A 22702-nucleotide genomic window follows, 5' to 3' on the forward strand; every position below is an offset into this window, starting at 1 on the left:
GTTCCAGGCCCCGATAAGCGGCCGCCAAGGAGTGAGCCGGTGTGTACCTGGACGCCCACCCCCAGACACAAAGAACCACCAACGCACTGATACCTGAGGGAGTCCGCCACCGGCAGGGGAAGTGGTGGTGGGTGGAGATAGGCCTCCAAACCTTGGAGGGCCTGAGGTGTCCCCAGAGAGGTGGTGTCTGATACCCAACCTGACATATAGACACAGACATACAGGCACACACAGACACAAACATCCATTCCCCCCCTCATGCTCTCATGTGCACTCACTCCACACTCAACCAACGTGGAGACAGACATAAAGAGACGCTGTACACACGATCACACTCCCCAAGCGTACTCTACAAACCGGGTCTAGGTACCCTTGCCCCTGGAGGGGGGAACTGCACCCAGACCCAGGTGGTGTTACCCTTTTCCCTGCGGTGGGGAGAGGCAGACCACCCCGACTCCGTAGCAGCAGGGAGGCCCCACACTCCAGACCGCAGTCGGACGGCCAACTCCTCCTAGCCCTCCCGCTCCAGCAGGCCGCAGAGAATGGGGGTGGGAGAAGACTCCAAACCTCCCTCCACCCGCTCATTGTAGTGTTGATGCATGTGTGTTCTAAGGTGCAATTAAAACCCAGGAGGGCATGGAGCTACCTGCCAGAGAGCAGCAGGTAAGCGCATAGTCCCTCCTGATAGCCCTCAATGTCTAAGTGTATTTAAAATTGAGAGGTGGGCAACGACGCCAGGGGTGAGGTGTACACCCTGATGGTAATATGGACTCGGTGATTGTGCCCACCCCCAAGATCCTATATGTATGTGTAATGAGAGTGTGAATAATGTGAATGTCTAAGTTGTGGGATAAAATTGAGGCAAAGGCAGCCGGAAGGGGACAGAGGGGGGGGGGGGGGGGGGTAGCCTCCTCTGCACCCTGGTGACATACCCCTACTCCAAGGCCCTGCATGTGTGGGTGGTTGTGGTGGAGCGGGAAGAGGGAGGCAGCTGGAGATGGGGAGGGAAGGAAGGGAGGGGCAGGTAACCCCTCCCTGGGGCCAGCTCCCCCGCTGACCCCAGTAGGCACTCCCACACTCCGCGACCCGCCAGGGAAAGAGGGCCCAGGCCCATCCAGACCGGGGCCCAGTGCAGCAGCGCCTCCCGGCCCCACAGAGCCCGGGACAGTTCACCCAACCCCACCACAGAGAAAACTGCACCCACCCCACCATCCACTCATCTTCCAGACTACATAAGACAGTAAACGCCCAGGCTGAGATCTTCCTCCACCTCTCCTGTATCTCCCCCTCCTGCAGAGAGAGTCCCTGAAGAGAGGAAAGCTCCTGCAGATGTGACCATCTCCCCCACCAGTTGAAGAGCCCCCCAGGTGGCTCGACGCACCGGCGGCACCCTGCTCCAGGGCTGGGCCCCCATGCACCCACCCGCCCACAACCCCGGCAACACACCAACCAGGACCCAAGCCCCCGAGGCCCGGCCCGGGCCCCAGCCCGGAGACGGAGCGCCCCCAGAACCTCACGCCCATCCCGGACCCACCCAGGGGCAGCCAAGCTACCAGGTCAGTAACCCACGTCCGTCAGCACAGACCCTCCCCTAGCCCCGCTGCACGCAGCCGCAAGGAAACAGTCACCTGAGAGCCAACAGAGCCCCCAACCGGACATGACCGCTACCCCGGGTTGAGCCCCCCAAGGAAGATGCCTCCGGGGAACCCCCCGACGCCCTAAGCCTGTCCCTACCCCCACACCAATCACAACAGTGAAGGCGGGACCAAACTATGACCCCCCACCCCCACTAGGTGATGGAGCTGATAAAAGGAGCCCAGAGCAATTGATCTGATGTGGTGGCAGAGGCTGTATCAAGACTAATGTAATCTAATAGATAATTTCTATATTGGTTAGAATTAAGATTATTTTTATTTTTCCAGTTCATGAGGACTGTTTTCTTGGCTATGCATAGGGCAGTGAAAACCATATGGGCTATATTCTTTTCTGAAGTGACATTATCTAAGCTGCCCAACAAACACACTAAGGGGGAAGTTGGAATGTTACATTTCAGACACTTTGATAAGTCTTCACATATCTCGCGCCAAAACTTTTGCACTGGTGGACAGAACCAAAGAGCGTGGATGTAATTGTCTGGTGTATTGCCTTGACAGTGTGAGCAGTTGTTGGAGGATGTAAAGCCCATCTTGAACATCCGATGACCTGTATAGTGCACTCTATGTAGTATTTTGTATTGTATTAATTGCAGACTGGGATTTTTAATTAATTTAAAGGTTCTTAAGCAAATCTCAGACCAGAAGTTTTGGTCTAAGCTGACTGATAAATCTGCTTCCCACTTTGCAATAGGAAGGGATATTGATTCATCTAATTTAGAAAGTGTTCTGTATATTTTAGATAATAATTTGGGGGATTTAAGAGTAAGAAAATGTGCCGCACTTAGTGGTGTTTGTAATTCAACTTGACTGAGGTTAAATTTCTTTTTTACTATGGATTTAATTTGTTGATATTCTAAAAATCTTGTCTTGTTGATCCCATATTGTGCAACTAGTCTGTCAAATGGAATAAATTCTGTTCCCTCTAATATATGTTCTAAGTATTTAATTCCTTTACAACTCCATTCTGGGAAATTAATCATATTATTGTTTTGTAATATGTCAGGGTTATTCCAGATAGGTGTACGTTTGCATGGAATTAATGAAGAATCCATTATTTTTAGAAACTCCCACCATGCTGTCAGAGAAAAGCTGATGTTGATACTTTTAAAGCATTCATGTCTTTTGATGTTTGAGCTAATAAATGGTAGGTCTGAAATCTCTAGATCCTTGCATAGTGCCTGTTCAACATCTAGCCAGGGCTCAACTAAGAAGGTATGTTTTAACCATTCTGAGATGAACTGAAGCCTGTTGGCTAAGAAGTATTGGTAAAAATTAGGCAGATCTAATCCTCCTCTATCCTTGGTTCTTTGTAGCGTTTTTAAGCTGATACGCGGGGGTTTATCTTTCCAAAGGAATTTGGAAATATATGAATCCAGAGATCTGAACCAATCTTGTGATGGTTTGTTAGGGATCATCAAAAATAAGTAATTTATTTTTGGCAAGATCATCATTTTTATAGTGGCGACCCTTCCCATGAGTGATATGGGTAAAGATTTCCATCTAGTCAGATCGCCTTCTACTTTCTTTAGAAGTGGGATGTGGTTTAATTTAGTTAAGTCTGAAAGCTTAGGAGAGACATTAATACCTAAATATTTAATATTTCCGGATTGCAGTGGGGCAGAGGAAGAATTATGGAAGGAGCAGTTAATGGGGAGAACTGTAGATTTTGGCCAGTTAATTGAATAATCTGAAACTCTTGAAAACCAGTTTATTAAAGTAATTACCTCAGAGAGGTTGGTTTGTGTGTTTTGCAGAAAAAGCAACACATCATCCGCATAGAGACTGATTTTATGTTCTATGTTCTTACATTTTATGCCCTTAATTGTTGTAGCCTGTCTAAATGTTGCTGCTAGAGGTTCGATAAAAATTGCAAAAAGTGAAGGGGAGAGTGGGCATCCCTGTCTGGTGCCCCTCAGGAGACAGAAGCTGGAGGATGTCTGGTCATTTGTTCTGATACGAGCTGTTGGGGAATTGTATAATATTCTTATCCAGTTTATGAAAGAGTTTCCAAAACCAAATTTGTGTAAAGTTGCGAATAAAAATTTCCAGTTAACTCTGTCAAATGCTTTTTCTGCATCTAGAGATAATATTATGGTTTCGATGTTTTTATCGTATGAGTAGTCTATTAAATTAAGTAATCTACGAGTGTTTGTTGAGGAGTGCCGACCTTTTATGAAACCAGTTTGGTCAGGATGAATTAAGAGGGGAGTCATTTTCTCTAATCTCTTTGAGAGAGCTTTGCAGATTATTTTAAGGTCTACATTTAAAAGAGAGATTGGACGATAGCTTGAGGGAAATAAAGGGTCTTTGCCTGGTTTTAGCAGGAGACTAATGTTGGCAGAATTCATATTTGGTGGTAGTCTGCCATTTTCCTCGATTTCCTGCAACATGCCGTGGAATACTGGTGCCAAAATTGTCCAGAATTCTTTGTAGAATTCTGCAGGGAAACCGTCTGGACCTGGGGCCTTATTATTGGGCATACTTATCAGGGCTTCCTGGAGTTCACTTGGCGTCAGTGGCGAATCCAGTTCCATTGCTTGACTGTCTAGTAATTTTGGAAGAGTTACGTTGTCAAGAAACAGATCAATTTCATTTTTAGATGGGTTTATTTGTGGTGAGTATAAAGTTTCATAGAAATCCCTAAAAATGTTGTTTATTCTTCCAGGATCATATATTGTGTTCCCCGATAAATCTTTAGCAGCACATATAGTTGTTTTTTCTTTATTTATTTTTAGCTGGTTAGCTAGAAATCGACCTGATTTGTTACTGTGTTCAAAATTCTGCAAGCGTAGTCTTTGTATAAGGAATTGTGTTTTTTTATTAATAATTTCATTTAATTCTAGTTTTGTTTTGCATATTTTGTTCAATGTTTCCTGATCTTGGTTGCACGCGTAGGCTTCTTCTAGTGATTTGATGGTTTTTTCTAATTCCTGAATATTTTTGTTTTCTTCTTTCTTTTTGTGTGATGAGAAAGAAATTATTTTACCTCTCATCACCGCTTTCCCTGCTTCCCATAGAACAGAAGCAGATATTCCGGGAGTGTCATTAAAGTCTAAATATGAAGTCCATTCCTTTTTAAAAAATTTAATAAAGTCTTCATCTTTAAGTAGTGATATTTTAAATCTCCAGTTTTTTCTTGGCGTAGTGTTATTCTTGTGTATTAGTGTTAAGGATACGGGAGCATGATTGCTGACAGCTATAGGATGAATCTCAGTGTCTGAAATGTCACACAGCAGTGAGCTGCTGACCAAAAAATAATCCAAACGAGAGTAAGAGTGATGGACATGCGAGAAAAAAGTATATTCCTTACTGGTGGGGTGAAGAGAGCGCCATGCATCGCAAAGACCAAAGTCGCTCATATACTGATTGATTATATTTGTGGACTGCCAATTGCGCTGAGTTCCTGTTGTGTTGAGCCTATCCATGTCTTCATTTAGTCCAAGGTTGAGGTCACCGCCAAGAATGAGTGTGCAATCAAGGTGTTCAGAGAGTGCACTAAAAAATCCGTGGAAGAATGAGGGTTCATCAACATTTGGACCATATATACTTACAATACATAGTTTTTTGTTCAATATTGATAGTTTAATAATTAGAAATCTACCCTCTGGATCTATAACTGTATCGAGTACTGTAAAATTAACATTTTTATGTATTAAAATTGCTACTCCCCGTTGTCTAGAATTATAACAGGCTGCAAACACGTTAGGAAACTCAGGTGTTTTAAGTTCGTTTAAACCTGTGACAGGTCTGTGAGTTTCTTGTAATAAAACAACATCTGCCTGTAGTTTTTTAAGCTGGTTAAATATCTTTAACCTCTTTCCTCTGGAGCCAGCTCCATTTACATTCCATGTGACAAACCTCAGCATGCCCATAATTGTGTGTGTATGTCTAATGATGTACGCTGGGTGTTTCGTTTAGACAGGTGGAGAGGATGTGGAAACATCACTTGTTTGTAAATAGAAAGAGAAAAAGAAGTGTGGTGAGAGGCTCCATAAGTCTGACTATGTGTGTGAATATTCACTAATATGAACAAGCGTGGCTTGCTTATGTGTCCTGCAAGTCTGTGCGTGCTGTGAGGCTGTTGTGAATGTTATCAATGATTTCTGGTGTAGTTCACCAGCTTTAAAAAATTGTGTCGACGTGCAATTTATGTATAGTTGACCGGGAAATTAAAGCAGCGATCACTTGGACTATTCCGCAGCACCCCTATCACATGGTACATCCCTCCAGGTAACCATTGTCTTGTACAGTAGAGCAGGACATTAGATTTACTCTCAGCGGAATTGACCGGAGAAGGCATCAGTTCATGCACTGCACTGACTTGCACCACAATTAGTATAAGGTAAGAATGAATGAATTTTGTTCTATACGTTATTTCCACGGTTGCATTTGAATAACAGTAAAAAAACTCGTTAATGTACACTTTCGGACAAAATGTGGGAGCCCGAAATTGTGTCTACTTTCATCTTACAATCTGGCAACAAATAAATAGCATTGCGAACAAAGTCTATCAACAAAAAAAACATTTTCATTTCATACTTTTCCGTTATATTCCCTTAAACAAGCTAGCTTTAACGCTTCGAGCAGTGGCAGTCCTAGCCTGTTTGGCGCCCTGGGCGAACACTCCCTCTGACGCCCCCCAGCACCACCACCACCATCACACACAAACACACATAAAACATATTATGGATTGTACATTAACATAAAACTGTTGTCGGAACCATACTGAATTTCACCAGAGAAACACACACATGCATATATGAAGAGAGAGAGAGTATGCATAGTATGCAACCAGCTACCAAACAGCCATCATAATTCGTTATACAATGAGACAAATCAACAATTGACACTGACTAATTAATGTTAAAATCTGTAACATAATGTATTGTTTGGAGTTTAGTCTGTTACTGTTACTATTTTTACCATTTCTTCTTGGAGCAACTGTAACCCACATAATTTCCTTAGGGATTAACCCTTTAAAGCCAGTCGGAGCGGGCACGCTCGGTTTTGTGTAACTATTTTTAAATCCTGGTAGCACTGCAACCACGTAAGCTAGCGCAATAATTTTTTTTGCATATGAAACTGGAGGAGTTGTACTTACATCTTATGCCATCAGCTTGTCCTAGGTCACAGTTTCCTTCCACATATAGCTTTGCAAAAACTGCATAAAAAGCACTTGCAGCAACAAAAACATAATGTTCCAGAAACACGCTTTGCCGATCCGAGCAGCTGTTTGTAAGACTTCCTACGTCCATCAGCGCGAACTATCGCATGTCCGCCATGACCTGCCCGGAACCGGAAGTGACGTCATTTTGCGGAAATGTAGTTTTTTACCATCAGTGCCTTATGAGCCTATACTGGTGTTTTTAAAAGTTATGTTTGACTTTATGACTTTCTGTGTCGTTTCTGGGATTATTTTGATCCATATGCTGTTTTTTTGCAAATTTGCATTAAAATTTATTTTTCATTTTTCCTGCAGTATATAAAAATTGGTGTATTTCAAAAATAAAACTATGAAGACACTTAAAATAAATTTCCTGTGGTGGGAAACTATTTTGTGCAACTTTTTTGTATTTACAGTTTTGAGGGTTAAGCCTCTTAAATTTCTCTAACTAGAAATATATGTTAAAAAAACAAAAACTATTTTCAATTTTTTTGTAGTTTATTGCACTTTTTTGCAATTTATGTAATTACTATCCACTTAATGCATACATATTATTAAAATTTGGACTATAATGGTTGTATTGATGTATATCAACTTGAAATGCTCCCAAAAATGGCACTACAACATGTAAAAATATAATATAAGCTCTGGCGGACTTGGTTCTATGGTAGGTCTTAAAGGGTTAATAAAGTATTCTGATTGTTTCAGGATACATGACCTGCCATTATCCAATGACACATCTGCTTACCTGTATCTTTTGCTCATTTATCCTCCTCTTCTTTTCTCCTTTTTCAAAATGAGGACCTGATGGCTTTGAACTTTTCTTGTCCATCTTGGTTTTAATTTTGTACTCCAGTATGAACACCATTCCCCAACCTGAGGATCACCACAACATAACCTAACAGACCTACACCTTAGTTCACAGATTCGCTTTGTCTAGGGTTTATTTCTGGGATTTCGACCAACCCAGGATTCAAATCATGAATCCATAATGGGCTTCGATTTACAACATTATGAATGAAATGTGCTCTATTTGGAAGCAACAGGTCTCCCTCCCCTTTCGACGGGTTGTGTGAGGCTTTAAATCGTCAAACTATAAAATATAAATTTTAAATTGTTATTGATCCCTTTACCCCTTGTCCGAAAGTGTATATTTATTTTCTTACTCTTCTTATATTTATTGTTTGTTTACTTGCACTGTTGTAACTTCAGCACGGCAGCAAGCAGCCGAGGGCTCTCTCGCTCACTTTTCACGTATAGAATTTCGAAAAAACATCGGTGCAAATTATAAGTCTGTTTGCTGGTTTATTTTTTTGTTTTATCTTGCGAGTTGGTTATTAGATGCTGCTCCAGCCAGCCAGAGAATCCCCCGCCCTCTCCTGCCTGTGCCGCAAGCAGCAGGCGCGCCTCGCGAAAGGAGGGCGCCCTTACTCCCAGCAAATGGGCGATAGAAAACCGATCGGTGCCTATGCATCCCTAATATGCGCTGGCTGATGTCGGGGCAGCATGAGTACGAGCAATTTTTTATTTATTTATTTTTTTGCCGATGCCCATGATGCCGCCCCCCACCTCGATGCCGCCCCGGGCAACTGCCCGTGTCGCCCGTATCAAAAACCGCTACTGGCTTCGAGGGTTCCTTTCTTGCCGTCGCCTCGGCGCTTGACCCAGACTTTCGCTCTGTAGTTGCTTTTTAGCATAGTACTACAAAAAATTGTAAATCTGTGATATATGATGGATAAACCTAAAGTTAACTGTATAAATGTGTTCAATGACTTTGTTAATTTTAATGATTGGAGAGCACCCGCTTCAATTCGCACTCAATTCAAACTTTACGCTGCACGCTCACCTAACTTTACGTTGCACGCGTTTGCACCTTTTGTCCACACGTAAACTGCGTTTTCGTTAACTGAGGACTGAGATTTTAAATTATTTTTTATTTTCGAAAACTCCATTTTAGCATTTACGTGTGGACGAGGCAAACGGAGAAAACGCAGCGTCAAAGGTGTGCGCCTATTTTGACGTCACACTGTGCACCACGTTTTGTCTCGGTGCCATGAATTCCTACAATGGCAGACTTAGACAAAATACTGCTAATTTTTTTATCTTCAGTATTTAAATGCTTACATATACACACGCAGTTACTGTCCCTTCGCACATAGGACTCGGTTCAGCTTCTTTGAGCCATCTTTGTATCTAGTTTATTGACTCTTTTGACTCTTTATTGACATTGTGCACTATTTTTCCTCTTTTTTTAAGATCTGATTTGGTAACTACAATCCACTTAAAAAAATTAACTTTTTCTAAACAGCCCTCACCACTCCGCAGTCTTCCCCCCAGCCCACTGACAGCGGGCATCATAATGCCCCGCCCAGCTTCCGACACCTTTCGCCACTCTGGCAGAACACACAAAACGACACAGCTTTGCAATCTCCCCAGCATGCAGAGTCTGATGTCGAGGACTTCCCTATAGATGGTATGCTTTTAAATTTGTTTTAAAGCTGAATCACAATGTCATTGTACTCTTATCTTCAAAACACCAATTTATACTCCTGAATGTCATCTTGTTGTGATTTGTTTTTCTGTAGATTCCAGAAACTCTGTGAGGCCACTATTACAAGGCAAGTTCGAAAATCTTGGAATTTCAGATTTTACATGGTATAAATGGTAAATGGCCTATATTTGTACGGCGCTTTAACTAGTTCCTAAGGACCCCAAAGCGCTTTACACATTCAGTCATCCACCCATTCACACACAATTCACACACTGGTGATGGCAAGGTGCATATACAAATATCAAATATATGTGACAGGCAAAAACTAGCAAACACTTTTAGCAGTTAGAACAACTTATACTTGAATGCAGAATGTTACACCATCACTTATGGATATATTAGTTTTTCGCCTCTCACTGCTAATCTAATTAATCTTTCTAGAATTGTTCTTTGAAACAGATGCGACCTCACAAAAGATGTTAACTATGCTGTCAGACCTGACCAGAGCAGTTAACGAACTCCGTGAGGAGCTCAGAGCCATCTGCCATCCCTGCTGCAATGAATCGGTAGATGCTGGGGTACTGCCTCTGAAATCCAGAGGCAGTAAAACATTGAGGAGCTAAACAATGGAGCTAAACAATGCAGAGGCAGCTCTTCAATCACAAGAGGCAAATAAGGCAATGGTAAGCAGTGTTGGTCAAGTTACTTGAAAAAGTAATCAGTAACTAATTACTGATTACTTCCCCCAAAATGTAATCCGGTTACTTTACTGATTACTTATTTTCCAAAATAATTAATTACTTAGTTACTTAGTGACTTTTTAAAAACACGATTTACAACCTGAATAGGCGATAAAGCAATAGATCTTTCAGCCCAATTCTACTTTTTCTGCATAATTCATCATACAAAATGTAATCAAATGGAAAAGTCTCTTTTTAAAACTTGTTTTATTAGTTTTAATCTTTTAACTTTATGCATCAAGCAAAAATGTAATTATATGCAACATTCTCTGACTGGAAGAAATTTGTTTAATATTTAAACCTATTTTCTGCACATTCCAGCACATAAAATAAAATATTTTTTTGTGTTTACACTCAGTCTTTCAAATACACTCAACAAAAATATAAACGCAACACCTTTGTTTCTGCTCCGATTTGACATGGGATGGACATAAAGACCTAAAAGTCACTCCAGATACACAATATTACCATCCCTCCCAAACATTGTTCACAAATCAGTCTAAATGTGTGATAGTGAGCACTTCTGCTTTGCTGAGATAATCCATCCCACCTCACAGGTGTGCCACATCAAGATGCTGATCTGACATCATGAGTAGTGCACAGGTGTACCTTATACTGCCCACAATAAAAGGCCACCCTGGAATGTGCAGTTTTGTCTCACAGCAAAATGCCACAGATGCCACATGCATTGAGGGAGCGTGCAATTGGCATGCTGACAGCAGGAATGTCAACCAGATCTGTTGCCCGTGCATTGAATGTCCATCCCTCAACCATAAGCCGTCTCCACAGGCGTTTCAGAGAATATGGCAGCACATCCAACCGGCCTCACAACCGCAGACCACGTGTAACCACACCAGCCCAGGACCACCACATCCAGCAGGTTCACCTCCAAGATCGTCAGAGACCAGCCACTCAGACAGCTGCTGGAACAATTGGTGTGCATAACCAAACAATTTCTGCACAAACTGTCAGAAACCGTCTCAGGGAGGCTCAACTGCATGCTCGCCGTCCTCATCGGGGTCTTGACCTGACTCCAGCTCGTCGCCGCAACAGACTTGTGGCATCTGGCACGTTGGAGAGGTGTTCTCTTCACGGATGAATCTCGGTTCACATTGTTCAGGGCAGATGGCAGACAGCGTGTGTGGCGTTGTGTGGGTGAGCGCTTTGCTGATGTCAATGTTGTGGATCGAGTGGCCCATGGTGGTGGTGGGGTTATGGTATGGGCAGGCATCTGTTATGGACGAAGAACACGGGTGCATTTCATTGATGGCATTCTGAATGCACAGAGATACCGTGATGAGATCCTGAGGCCCATTGTTGTGCCATACATCCATGAACATCACCTCATGTTCCAGCAAGATAATGCACGGCCCCATGTTGCAAGGATCTGTACACAGTTCTTGGAAGCTGAAAATGTCCCAGTTCTTGCATGGCCAGCATACTCACCGGACATGTCACCCATTGAGCATGTTTGGGATGTGCTTGACCGGTGTATACGACAGCATGTACCAGTTCCCACTAATATCCAACAACTTCGCACAGCCATTGAAGAGGAGTGGACCAACATTCCACAGGCCACAATTGACAATCTGATAAACTCCATGCGAAGACGATGTGTTGCACTGCATGAGGCAAATGGTGGTCACACCAGATACTGACCGGTTCTGAGTCCCCAGACCCCCAATAAAGCAAAAAACTGCACATTCCAGGGTGGCCTTTTATTGTGGGCAGTATAAGGTACACCTGTGCACTACTCATGATGTCAGATCAGCATCTTGATGTGGCACACCTGTGAGGTGGGATGGATTATCTCAGCAAAGCAGAAGTGCTCACTATCACACATTTAGACTGATTTGTGAACAATGTTTGGGAGGGATGGTAATATTGTGTATCTGGAGTGACTTTTAGGTCTTTATGTCCATCCCATGTCAAATCGGAGCAGGAACAAAGGTGTTGCGTTTATATTTTTGTTGAGTGTAGATGCAAGTAAAACACAGCAGAAAATAAATAAAATCAAAGACTAGCGGTCCTGTTGCTCTATTTTCACCTGTAAAGCAGGAGTAGGTTAGGCGGAGGTTTACCCTGGTGCAGGTGTGCCGCAGCGGTCAGTTGAAGAATCCGCGAGTTTCTCTGTGAATTTCCCATTACGTCGTAGCGCACTCGGTGCTTGCTTGGAAGTTTAGGGGTTTTTTTTGCTGTAAAAAGAAGTTTTCTTCCTACACACAAGGGACGCTAATGTTTTGTCACTTTTTATGGAATCAAACTCAAAGTAAAGTCAGTACTTCCACGCTTTAAACGCTGCATGCTCATACTCTCTCCCGCACTCAATATATTATCCATTGTTGATCTGCAGACAGCTGTTGTCACGAACGTCGCATTCGCTTACGTCACTGTCATGAGACATTCTCGCAAAAAAACTCACGGTTTTAGTAACGCAGTAACGCAGCGTTCCTACGGGAAAGTAACGGTAATCTAATTACCGTTTTTGCAATAGTAATCCCTTACTTTACTCATTACTTGAAAAAAGTAATCGGATTACAGTAACGCGTAACTGCCCATCTCTGATGGTAAGTATATAAAGATTATGTACACTTTGTAACTATAAAGTGTCAGATGTAATTTAAATACATAACGACGGCATGTTGCACTTGCATACACATTTAAGACATGAGACACGCTAGTAGTCCTGCAGAGCGAGAGCGAAGTGCTCTAATAGGGTGATATGGTACTACAAGGTCATTAAGATAAGATGGGGCCTGATTATTTAAGACCTTGTATGTGAGGAGCAGGATTTTGAATTCAATTCTGGATTTAACAGGAAGCCAATGAAGGGAAGCCAAAACAGGAGAAATATGCTCTCTCTTTCTAGTCCCTGTCAGTACTCTTGCTGCAGCATTTTGGATTAGCTGAAGGCTTTTCAGTGAGTTTTTTGGACATCCTGATAATAATGAATTACAGTAGTCCAGCCTGGAAGTAATAAATGCATGAACTAGTTTTTCAGCGTCACTCTGAGCGCAAATGGAAGAACGCAGTCTTACATATTTGTTTAATATGTGCATTGAAGGACATGTCCTGGTCAAAAATGACTCCAAGGTTCCTCACAGCATTACTGGAGGCCAAGGTAATGCCATCTAGAGTAAGAATCTGCTTAGATACCATATTTCTAGGCTTTTCAGGGCCGAGTACAATAACCTCAGTTTTATCTGAATTAAGAAGCAGAAAGTTAGCGGCCATCCAGGTCTTTATGTCTTTAAGACATTCCTGCAGTTTAACTAATTGGTGTGTGTTATCTGGCTTCATGGACAGATAGAGCTGGGTGTCATCTGCATAGCAGTGAAAATGTATGCTATGTCTTCTAATGATGCTGCCTAAGGGAAGCATGTATAATGTAAACAGAATTGGTCCTAGCACTGAACCCTGTGGAACTCCATAATTAACCTCAGTGTGTGAAGAGGACTCTCCATTTACATGCACAAACTGGAGTCTATTAGATAGATATGATACAAACCACTGCAGTGCAGTACCTGTAATACCTACAGCGTGTTCTAATCGCTCTAATAGGATATTATGGTCGACAGTATCGAATGCTGCACTAAGGTCTAGCAGGACAAGCACAGAGATGAGTCCACCGTCAGAGGCCATAAGAAGATCATTTGTAACCTTCACTAAAGCTGTTTCTGTGCTGTGATGAGCTCTGAAACCTGACTGAAACTCTTCAAATAAACCATTCCTCTGCAGATGATCAGTTAGCTGTTTGACAACTACTCTTTCAAGGATTTTTGATATGAAAGGAAGGTTGGAGATTGGCCTATAATTAGCTAAGACTGCTGGGTCTAGAGATGGCTTTTTGAGTAAAGGTTTAACTACAGCTAGCTTGAAGGCCTGTGGTACTGTAACAGTTGCTATTGTAATGCAGTGTATCACCACATGGCGGCGCCTCCTGTCTCACGACTGGTGTCACCCCTTTTTGTTCTTCTTCGCACTTCTCCTGTAATGGATGCTCCCGTGTGTACGCGGACTAGTGTGCTCTTTAGTAATGTGTGGTAGAGGTAACACTTTTATTTTTGATATTGTAAATAAATAAGTACTTTTTGGAAAGTCAGAAGCTGTTGCTCCTTCGCTATCCACCTGCACACCTCCGCGGCTGGCTTCACCTCCACTGCACGTTACAACTGGCGCCCGAACTTTTTCCCCTTGGACTTCAGACGATTTTTACATCCCGCCGAGGATTCTTCTCTTCTAGCACGTGAACTGTCTCGGAAATCCCCCCAGTTTTGCGGACGCTCGGACATTTTCTCCAGCCATGGCCGCAGCCTCAGCTCAGGTGGGACCCGACTAATTTCTGGATACCGTGGTGTGCCGCTGCTCCGCTTGTGAGAAAGAAAAAGAGAGAAGCTGACTCCGCGACGCGAATGGACTCCGTGGATTTGTTATTTGGACGTGCTGTTAGTTTCGTCTTCTAAGGATTAATTCTTCTGTGGAGAGCCTGGACATGAACATTTCTGCTGGCTTTTCATTCCCCTTTCCCTCTGCTGAGACTGACTGTAGCACATGTAAGTGATAGCTTGGCCGACTACAACCGTTGGTGCTGGTCTTCGGCTCAGTATAACGAAACGATTTAAAACTAATCTTGAATTGAGCTCTAGTGTTGCAGACATGCTATTGTAATAACATGGTTCTGATCACCCCAGTCTAATTTAAGTTGTTGGGCGAAATTTTATTTGTGGTTTTTCTAAATTTAATCTTGAATGCATTTTTGCAGTTTTGTCTTTCTAGTCTGACCTAACTGACTCTTTTACTGCTATATCAATAACTGCGCTGTGGCCTGGAGCGGCTTACTTTTTTTGAAATTGCAATGGCACACTACCCAGAGGACTCTGACTCAGACATGGAACTTACCTCGTTACCTATGTGCCAGATAGTTGAAAATGTGACTCCTAGCCTTACCCAACAAGTGGTGGAGTTAAGAACTGAGGTGAATAGAGACTGAACAGGGTGATCCGAAGGGCCAGCTCTGTTCTAGGATGCCCTCTGGACCCAGTGGAGGTGGTGAGTGACAGGAGAATGGCGGCTAAGCTGTCATCCCTGTTGGACAACGTCTCCCACCCCATGCAGCAGACTGTGACAGCACTGAGCAGCTCCTTCAGTGGGAGACTGCGGCACCCACGGTGTGGGACGGAGAGATTTCGCAGGTCTTTCCTCCCCACTGCTGTCAGACTCCACAACAAAGACTTTAACTGAACAAACACACACATCCACACATGTGCAATAACACTAAGTGCAATAATCCTTTCTGGCATCGTTGTATTTTTACTCAGTTGTATATAGCATTCGTATTCTATTTTTATCTTATTGTATATTTTTATTCTATTTTATTCTACTGTATATAGTATATTATTTTATTCTATTCTGTACAGCTGTGTACTGTATTTATTAGGGCCCGAGCACCGAGAGTGCGAAGGCCCTATTGTATCTGCTCCGTTTCTTATTATTAGGGCCCGAGCACCGAGAGTGCGAAGGCCCTATTGTATCTGCTCCGTTTCTTATTATTAGGGCCCGAGCACTGACAGTGCGAAGGCCCTATTGTAATTGCTCTGTTTATTATTATTATTATTATTAGGGCCCGAGCACCGAGAGTGCGAAGGCCCTATTGTATCTGCTCCGTTTCTTATTATTATTATTATTATTATTATTATTATTATTATTATTATTATTAGGGCCCGAGCACTGACTGTGCGAAGGCCCTATTGTATCTGCTCCGTTTCTTATTATTATTATTATTATTCACCCCAAACAAGGGCCTTTTTGAGGGCCTAAACATGCTCAAAAACTCATGAAATTTTGCAGACATGCCAGGTCTGGTGAAAAATTTTGTATTTTAATGGTTTTACTTATGAGCACTGGGAAATGGCTCTAGAGCGCCACCTATGCCTTGTTAAATGCAGCCCTACGACCACATAGTTTGAGCTACATGTATGAAATTTGGCACACATGTGTATCATGACGAGCCGAACAAAAAAGTCAGTGGGCCCATTGATGCAAACCCAACAGGAAGTCCGCAATTTAGAAGTGAAGGTGACATTTTGGCTCTAATTTTGTCGTTTCCATGCCTCGAACTTTAACGAACTCCTCCTTGGAAATTGGTCGTATAAGCTTCATATTTGGTCAGTGCCAACTACACCCTTGTGCCATGTTAAATTGCGGAGCTTTTGAGTTTTCACAATACCATGAGGCCGTGGCGCCACGGCGAATTTCGATGACTCGCCATGAAAATCTTATTGCCTCTCATTCTGTCATACATTGTCCGATCTGGACCAAAGAGCACACATATGATAAGGCTCCAGCCCTGAACATATTTCAACTGCCATATTTGACGTCAGCGACAGCGCCACCTAGTGGGAACAGGAAATGTCATGTTTTACACTTTGGGGTACAGTATTGTGATGGGTGACATCTGCAGCCTCAAATTTCTCCAGGAAAGGCGTAAGGAGTTGGTCTTGGGGTACAGTGAAAACTGTGACTTTTCACGAAAGGGTGTGACCTCAGCAGCATGGCGAACTTTGATATCTCGCCATGAAGAAACAAATTAGTATAACTCCATGAAATCCAGTCTGATTAGTACCAGACTTTACAGGCATGATATCAGACCCGCCCTGAACAAATTGATGTGCCCATTGTCAGGAATATGAAGAGTGCCACCTAGTGGGAACAGGAAATGTCACGTCTTACACTTTGTTGTACTGATTTTCACAGGTTCATTGTGGATACCTCAAAAGCGGTGAATGTCACCGTCAGTCCTTCATGATGCTGCAGTGCGAAAATTGTGACTTTATACTGAACGGTGCACCCTGGTGGCAACGCTGTTCACCATGAAAAATGAAGTGGTTTTTGAGGGGCTTGGAAAGTTGAAAAAGTCTTGAAATTTGGCCCACACCTCCAATGTGCTTAAGGCTTTGTTGTTATGTGATCATTTTCATTGAATATCCCAAAATGGCTCCACAGCGCCCCCTACAAAATTTCAAAACCACAGCCCCAGCTCTGTGTTTTATGTATGAGTCTGAAACCTGGTAAGCTTATAGGAGATATCAAGATGTACAAAAAAGTCTCTTGGAGCAATATCCCAAATACAACAGGAAGTCAGCCATTTTAAAATTAATGTGCAATTTTGGCAACATTTTCCCCTCTTTCCAGGCGCCGTTCTTTGACGAACTCCTCCAAGGGATTTCATCATATTGAACCAATCTCCAGTGTGTGGAATCTAAAGACCTTTGTGATGTTAAATTGCGAAGCTTTTTACGTTCAGGGAAACGGGGTTGTCATGGCGGCACGTGGAGTTTCAATCACTCGCCAAAAGGCAGTAATCTGCTGTCACTCAAAATCAAAATGTCCAAACTCTCCCAAAGGTCGCAGGCGTGATGAGACACGAGCTAGGAAATGTTTGTTATGCCATTTGTCAGTAATGGTTAGAGCGCCACCTAGTGGGACGACTATAATGATGATTGAATGAGATGAAATGTTAGCTGGTGGTTAAATGCATGAATTCCATCAATGTGACATCAGATCGGAGGTGCTGGTTGTAGGTGTTGGGCGTGGCTCGACGCGATGGGGTGCGAGGGCCCTCATAACGCTGCTTGCAGCTTTAATTATTATTATTATTATTCAGGCGAAACAAGGGCCTTTTTGAGGGCCTAAACATGCTCAAAAACTCATGAAATTTTGCACACATGCCAGGTCTGGTGAAAAATTTTGTATTTTAATGGTTTTACATATGAGCACTGGGAAATGGCTCTAGAGCGCCACCTATGCCTTGTTAAATGCAGCCCTACGACCACATCGTTTGGGCTACATGTATGAAATTTGGCACACATGTGTATCATGCCAAGACAAACAAAAAAGTCTGTGGGCCCATTGACGCAAACCCAACAGGAAGTCCGCCATTTGGAAGAGAAGGTGACATTTTGGCTCTAATTTTGCCATTTCCATGCCTCGAACTTTTGCGAACTCCTCCTTGGGGTTTGATTTCATAACCTTCATATTTGGTCAGTGTCAACTACACCCTTGTGCCATGTTAAATTGCGGAGCTTTTGAGTTTTCACAATACTATGAGGCCGTGGCGCCATGGCGAATTTCGATGACTCGCCATGAAAATCTTATTGCCTCTCATTTTGTCATACATTTTCTGACCTTGACCAAAGTGAACACATATGATAAGGCTCCACCCCTAAACATATTTCAACTGCCATATTTGACATCAAGGACAGCGCCACCTAGTGGGAACAGGAAATGTCATGTTTTACACTTTGGGGTACAGTATAGTGATGGGTGACATCTGCAGCCTCAAATTTCTCCAGAAAAGCCTTAAGGAGTTGGTCTTGGGTTACAGTGAAAACTGTGACTTTTCGCAAAAGGGTGTGACCCCAGCAGCATGGCGAACTTTGATGTCACGCCATGAAGAAACAAATTAGTATAACTCAATGAAATCCAGTCTGATCAGTACCAGACTTTACAGGCATGATGACAGACCCGCCCTGAACAGATTGATGTGCCCATTGTCGGGAATACGGACAGCGCCACCTAGTGGGAACAGGAAATGTCATGGCTTTAATTTTGTTGTACTGATTTTCACAGGTTCATCGTGGCCACCTCAAAAGCGGTGAATATCACCATCAGTCCCTTGTGATGCTTCAGTGCAAAAATTGTGACTTTAAACTGAACGCCGCACCCTGGTGGCAACGCTGTTCACCATGAAAGATGAAGTGGCTTTTGAGGGGCTTGAAAAGTTTAAAAAGTCTTGAAATTTGGCGCACACCTCCAATGTGGTTAAGGCTTTGTTGTTATGTGATCATTTTCATTGAATATCCCAAAATGGCTCCACAGCGCCCCCTACAAAATTTCAAAATCACAGCCCCTGCTCTGTGTTTTATGTATGAGTCTGAAACCTGGTAAGCTTATAGGAGATATCAAGATGTACAAAAAAGTCTCTTGGAGCAATATCCCAAATCCAACAGGAAGTCAGCCATTTTAAAATTAATGTGCAATTTTGGCAACATTTTCCCCTCTTTTCAGGCATCGTTCTTTGACGAACTCCTCCAAGGGATTTCATCAGATTGGACCGATCTGCAGTTTGTGGAATCTAAAGACCTTTGTGATGTTAAATTGCGAAGCTTTTTACGTCCAGGGAAACGGGGTGGTTATGGCGGCACGTGGAGTTTCAATCACTCGCCAAAAAGCAGTAATCTGCTGTCACTCAAAAACACAATGTCCAATCTCTCCCAAACGTCTCAGGTGTGATGAGACTCGAGCTTGGAAGTGTTTGTTATGCCATTTGTACATAATGGTTAGAGCGCCACCTAGTGGAACGACTAACTAATCATGAATGAATGAGTTGAAATGTTAGCTGGTGGTTAAATGCATGAATTCCATCAATGTGACATCAGATCGGACGTGCTGGTTTTAGGTGTTGGGCGTGGCTCGACGTGCCGGGGGTGCGAGGGCCCTCATAACGCTGCTTGCAGCTTTAATTATTATTAGGGCCCGAGCACCGAGAGTGCGAAGGCCCTATTGTATCTGCTCCGTTTCTTATTATTATTATTATTATTAGGGCCCGAGCACTGACAGTGCGAAGGCCCTATTGTAATTGCTCTGTTTATTATTATTATTATTATTATTATTATTATTCCGGCAAATGAATTGGCCTTTTGAGGGCCTAAACATGCTCGAAAACTCATGAAATTTTGCACACGCGTCAGGTCTGGTGAAAATTTACGTATTTTAATGTTCTCAGACATGGCCAGGGAAAATTAGCTCAGTAGCGCCACCTAGAAAAATGAAAAATGCGAGCCCCCGGTATGGGTATGACCTACATATTTGAAAGTCGGTACACCTATATAACGTTGAGAGTCGAACAAAAAAGTCTATTATGGCAATGTCCTAAACCCAACAGGAAGTCCGCCATTTTGGATTGAAGGTGACATTTTGGGTCTGATTTTACCGTTTCCATGCGTTGTACTTTAACGAACTCCTCCTTGGGATTTGGTCCTATAAGCTTCAAATTTGGACAGTGTCAACTACACCCTTGTGCCATGTTAAATTGCGGAGCTTTTGAGTTTTCACAATAGTATGAGGCCGTGGCGCCATGGCGAATTTTGATGACTCGCCATGAAAATCTTATTGCCTCTCATTCTGTCATACATGTTCCGATCTGGACCAAAGAGCACACATATGATAAGGCTCCACCCCTGAACATATTTCAACTGCCATATTTGACATCAAGGACAGCGCCACCTAGTGGGAACAGGAAATGTCATGTTTTACACTTTGGGGTACAGTATTGTGATGGGTGACATCTGCAGCCTCAAATTTCTCCAGGAAAGCCTTAAGGAGTTGGTCTTGGGTTACAGTGAAAACTGTGCATTTTCGCAAAAGGGTGTGACCCCAGCGGCATGGCGAACTTTGATGTCACGCCATGAAGAAACAAATTAGTATAACTCAATGAAATCCAGTCTGATCAGTACCAGACTTTACAGGCATGATGTCAGACCCGCCCTGAACAGATTGATGTGCCCATTGTCGGAAATACGGACAGCGCCACCTAGTGGCAACAGGAAATGTCATGGCTTTAATTTTGTTGTACTGATTTTCACAGGTTCATCTTGGCCACCTCAAAAGCGGTGAATATCACCATCAGTCCCTCGTGATGCTTCAGTGCAAAAATTGTGAGTTTAAACTGAACGGCGCACCCTGGTGGCAACGCTGTTCAACATGAAAGATGAAGTGGCTTTTGAGGGTCTTGGCAAGTTTATAGAGGCTTGAAATTTGGCACACACCTCCAAATGGATGAAGGCTTTGTTGGCATGTGATCATTTTCATTGAATAGCGCGAAATTGCTCCACAGCGCCCCCTACAAAATTTCAAAACCACAGCCCCTGCTCTGTGTTCTATGTATGATTCTGAAACCTGGTAAGCTTATAGGAGATATCAAGATGTACAAAAAAGTCTCTTGGAGCAATATCCCAAATCCAACAGGAAGTCAGCCATTTAAAAATTAATGTGTAATTTTGGCGACATTTTCCCCTCTTTTCAGGCTTCATACTTTGACGAACTCCTCCAAGGGATTTCATCATATTGAACCATTCTCCAGTGTGTGGAATCTAAAGACCTTTGTGATGTTAAATTGCGAAGCTTTTTACGTTCAAGGAAACGGGTTGGTCATGGCGGCACGTGGAGTTTCAATCACTCGCCAAAAAGCAGTAATATGCTGTCACTCAAAGACACAAAGTCCAGTCTCTCCCAAAGGTCGCAGGCGTGATGAGACTCGAGCTCGGAAATGTTTGTTATGCCCTTTGTCTATAATGGTTAGAGCGCCACCTAGTGGGACGACTATACTCATGGTTGAACCAAATGAAATGTTAACTGGTGGTTAAATGCATGAATTCCATCAATGTGACATCAGATCGGACGTGCTGGTTTTAGGTGTTGGGCGTGGCTCGACACACCGGGGGTGCGAGGGCCCTCATAACGCTGCTTGCAGCTTTAATTATTATTATTATTAGGGCCCGAGCACCGAGAGTGCGAAGGCCCTATTGTATCTGCTCCGTTTCTTATTATTATTATTATTATTATTATTATTATTATTATTATTATTATTATTATTATTATTATTCAGGCGAAACAAGGGCCTTTTTGAGGGCCTAAACATGCTCAAAAACTCATGAAATTTTGCACACATGCCAGGTCTGGTGAAAAATTTTGTATTTTAATGGTTTTACATATGAGCACTGGGAAATGGCTCTAGAGCGCCACCTATGCCTTGTTAAATGCAGCCCTACGACCACATCGTTTGAGCTACATGTATGAAATTTGGCACACATATGTATCATGCCAAGACGAACAAAAAAGTCTATGGGCCCATTGACGCAAACCCAACAGGAAGTCCGCCATTTGGAAGAGAAGGTGACATTTTGGCTCTAATTTTGCCATTTCCATGCCTCGAACTTTTGCGAACTCCTCCTTGGGGTTTCATTTCATAACCTTCAAATTTGGACAGTGTCAACTACACCCTTGTGCCATGTTAAATTGCGGAGCTTTTGAGTTTTCACAATACTATGAGGCCGTGGCGCCATGGCGAATTTCGATGACTCGCCATGAAAATCTTATTGCCTCTCATTTTGTCATACATTTTCTGACCTTGACCAAAGTGAACACATATGATAAGGCTCCACCCCTGAACATATTTCAACTGCCATATTTGACACCAGGTACAGCGCCACCTAGTGGGAACAGGAAATGTCATGTTTTACACTTTGGGGTACAGTATTGTGATGGGTGACATCTGCAGCCTCAAATTTCTCCAGGAAAGCCTTAAGGAGTTGGTCTTGGGTTACAGTGAAAACTGTGACTTTTCACGAAAGGGTGTGACCCCAGCAGCATGGCGAACTTTGATGTCACGCCATGAAGAAACAAATTAGTATAACTCAATGAAATCCAGTCTGATCAGTACCAGACTTTACAGGCATGATGTCAGACCCGCCCTGAACAGATTGATGTGCCCATTGTCGGAAATACGGACAGCGCCACCTAGTGGCAACAGGAAATGTCATGGCTTTAATTTTGTTGTACTGATTTTCACAGGTTCATCGTGGCCACCTCAAAA

The 22702-nt window shown here is 43.0% G+C and overlaps 2 protein-coding genes across 2 annotated transcripts in view; one reads left to right on the forward strand and one right to left on the reverse strand.

Moving 5' to 3' along the window:
* LOC147334140 (caprin-2-like) overlaps positions 1-22702 on the reverse strand; it is a 102657-nt gene that overhangs the window by 7095 nt on the left and 72860 nt on the right. The window lies entirely within an intron of this gene.
* Positions 14906-22702, forward strand: part of LOC147334141 (uncharacterized) — a 70200-nt gene continuing 62403 nt past the window's right edge. Inside the window, exon 1 of the mRNA XM_086286562.1 lies at positions 14906-15030. Coding sequence (XP_086142688.1) covers positions 14906-15030 — 125 coding nt within the window. The remainder of the gene's footprint in view (positions 15031-22702) is intronic.

This window comes from Aulonocara sp. 'chitande type north' Nkhata Bay, linkage group LG3, assembly GCF_057382095.1.
Source record: "Aulonocara sp. 'chitande type north' Nkhata Bay isolate Kocher_YH1m ecotype deep benthic linkage group LG3, A_spYH_male_GT1.1, whole genome shotgun sequence".
Taxonomy (NCBI): Eukaryota; Metazoa; Chordata; class Actinopteri; order Cichliformes; family Cichlidae; genus Aulonocara; species Aulonocara sp. 'chitande type north' Nkhata Bay.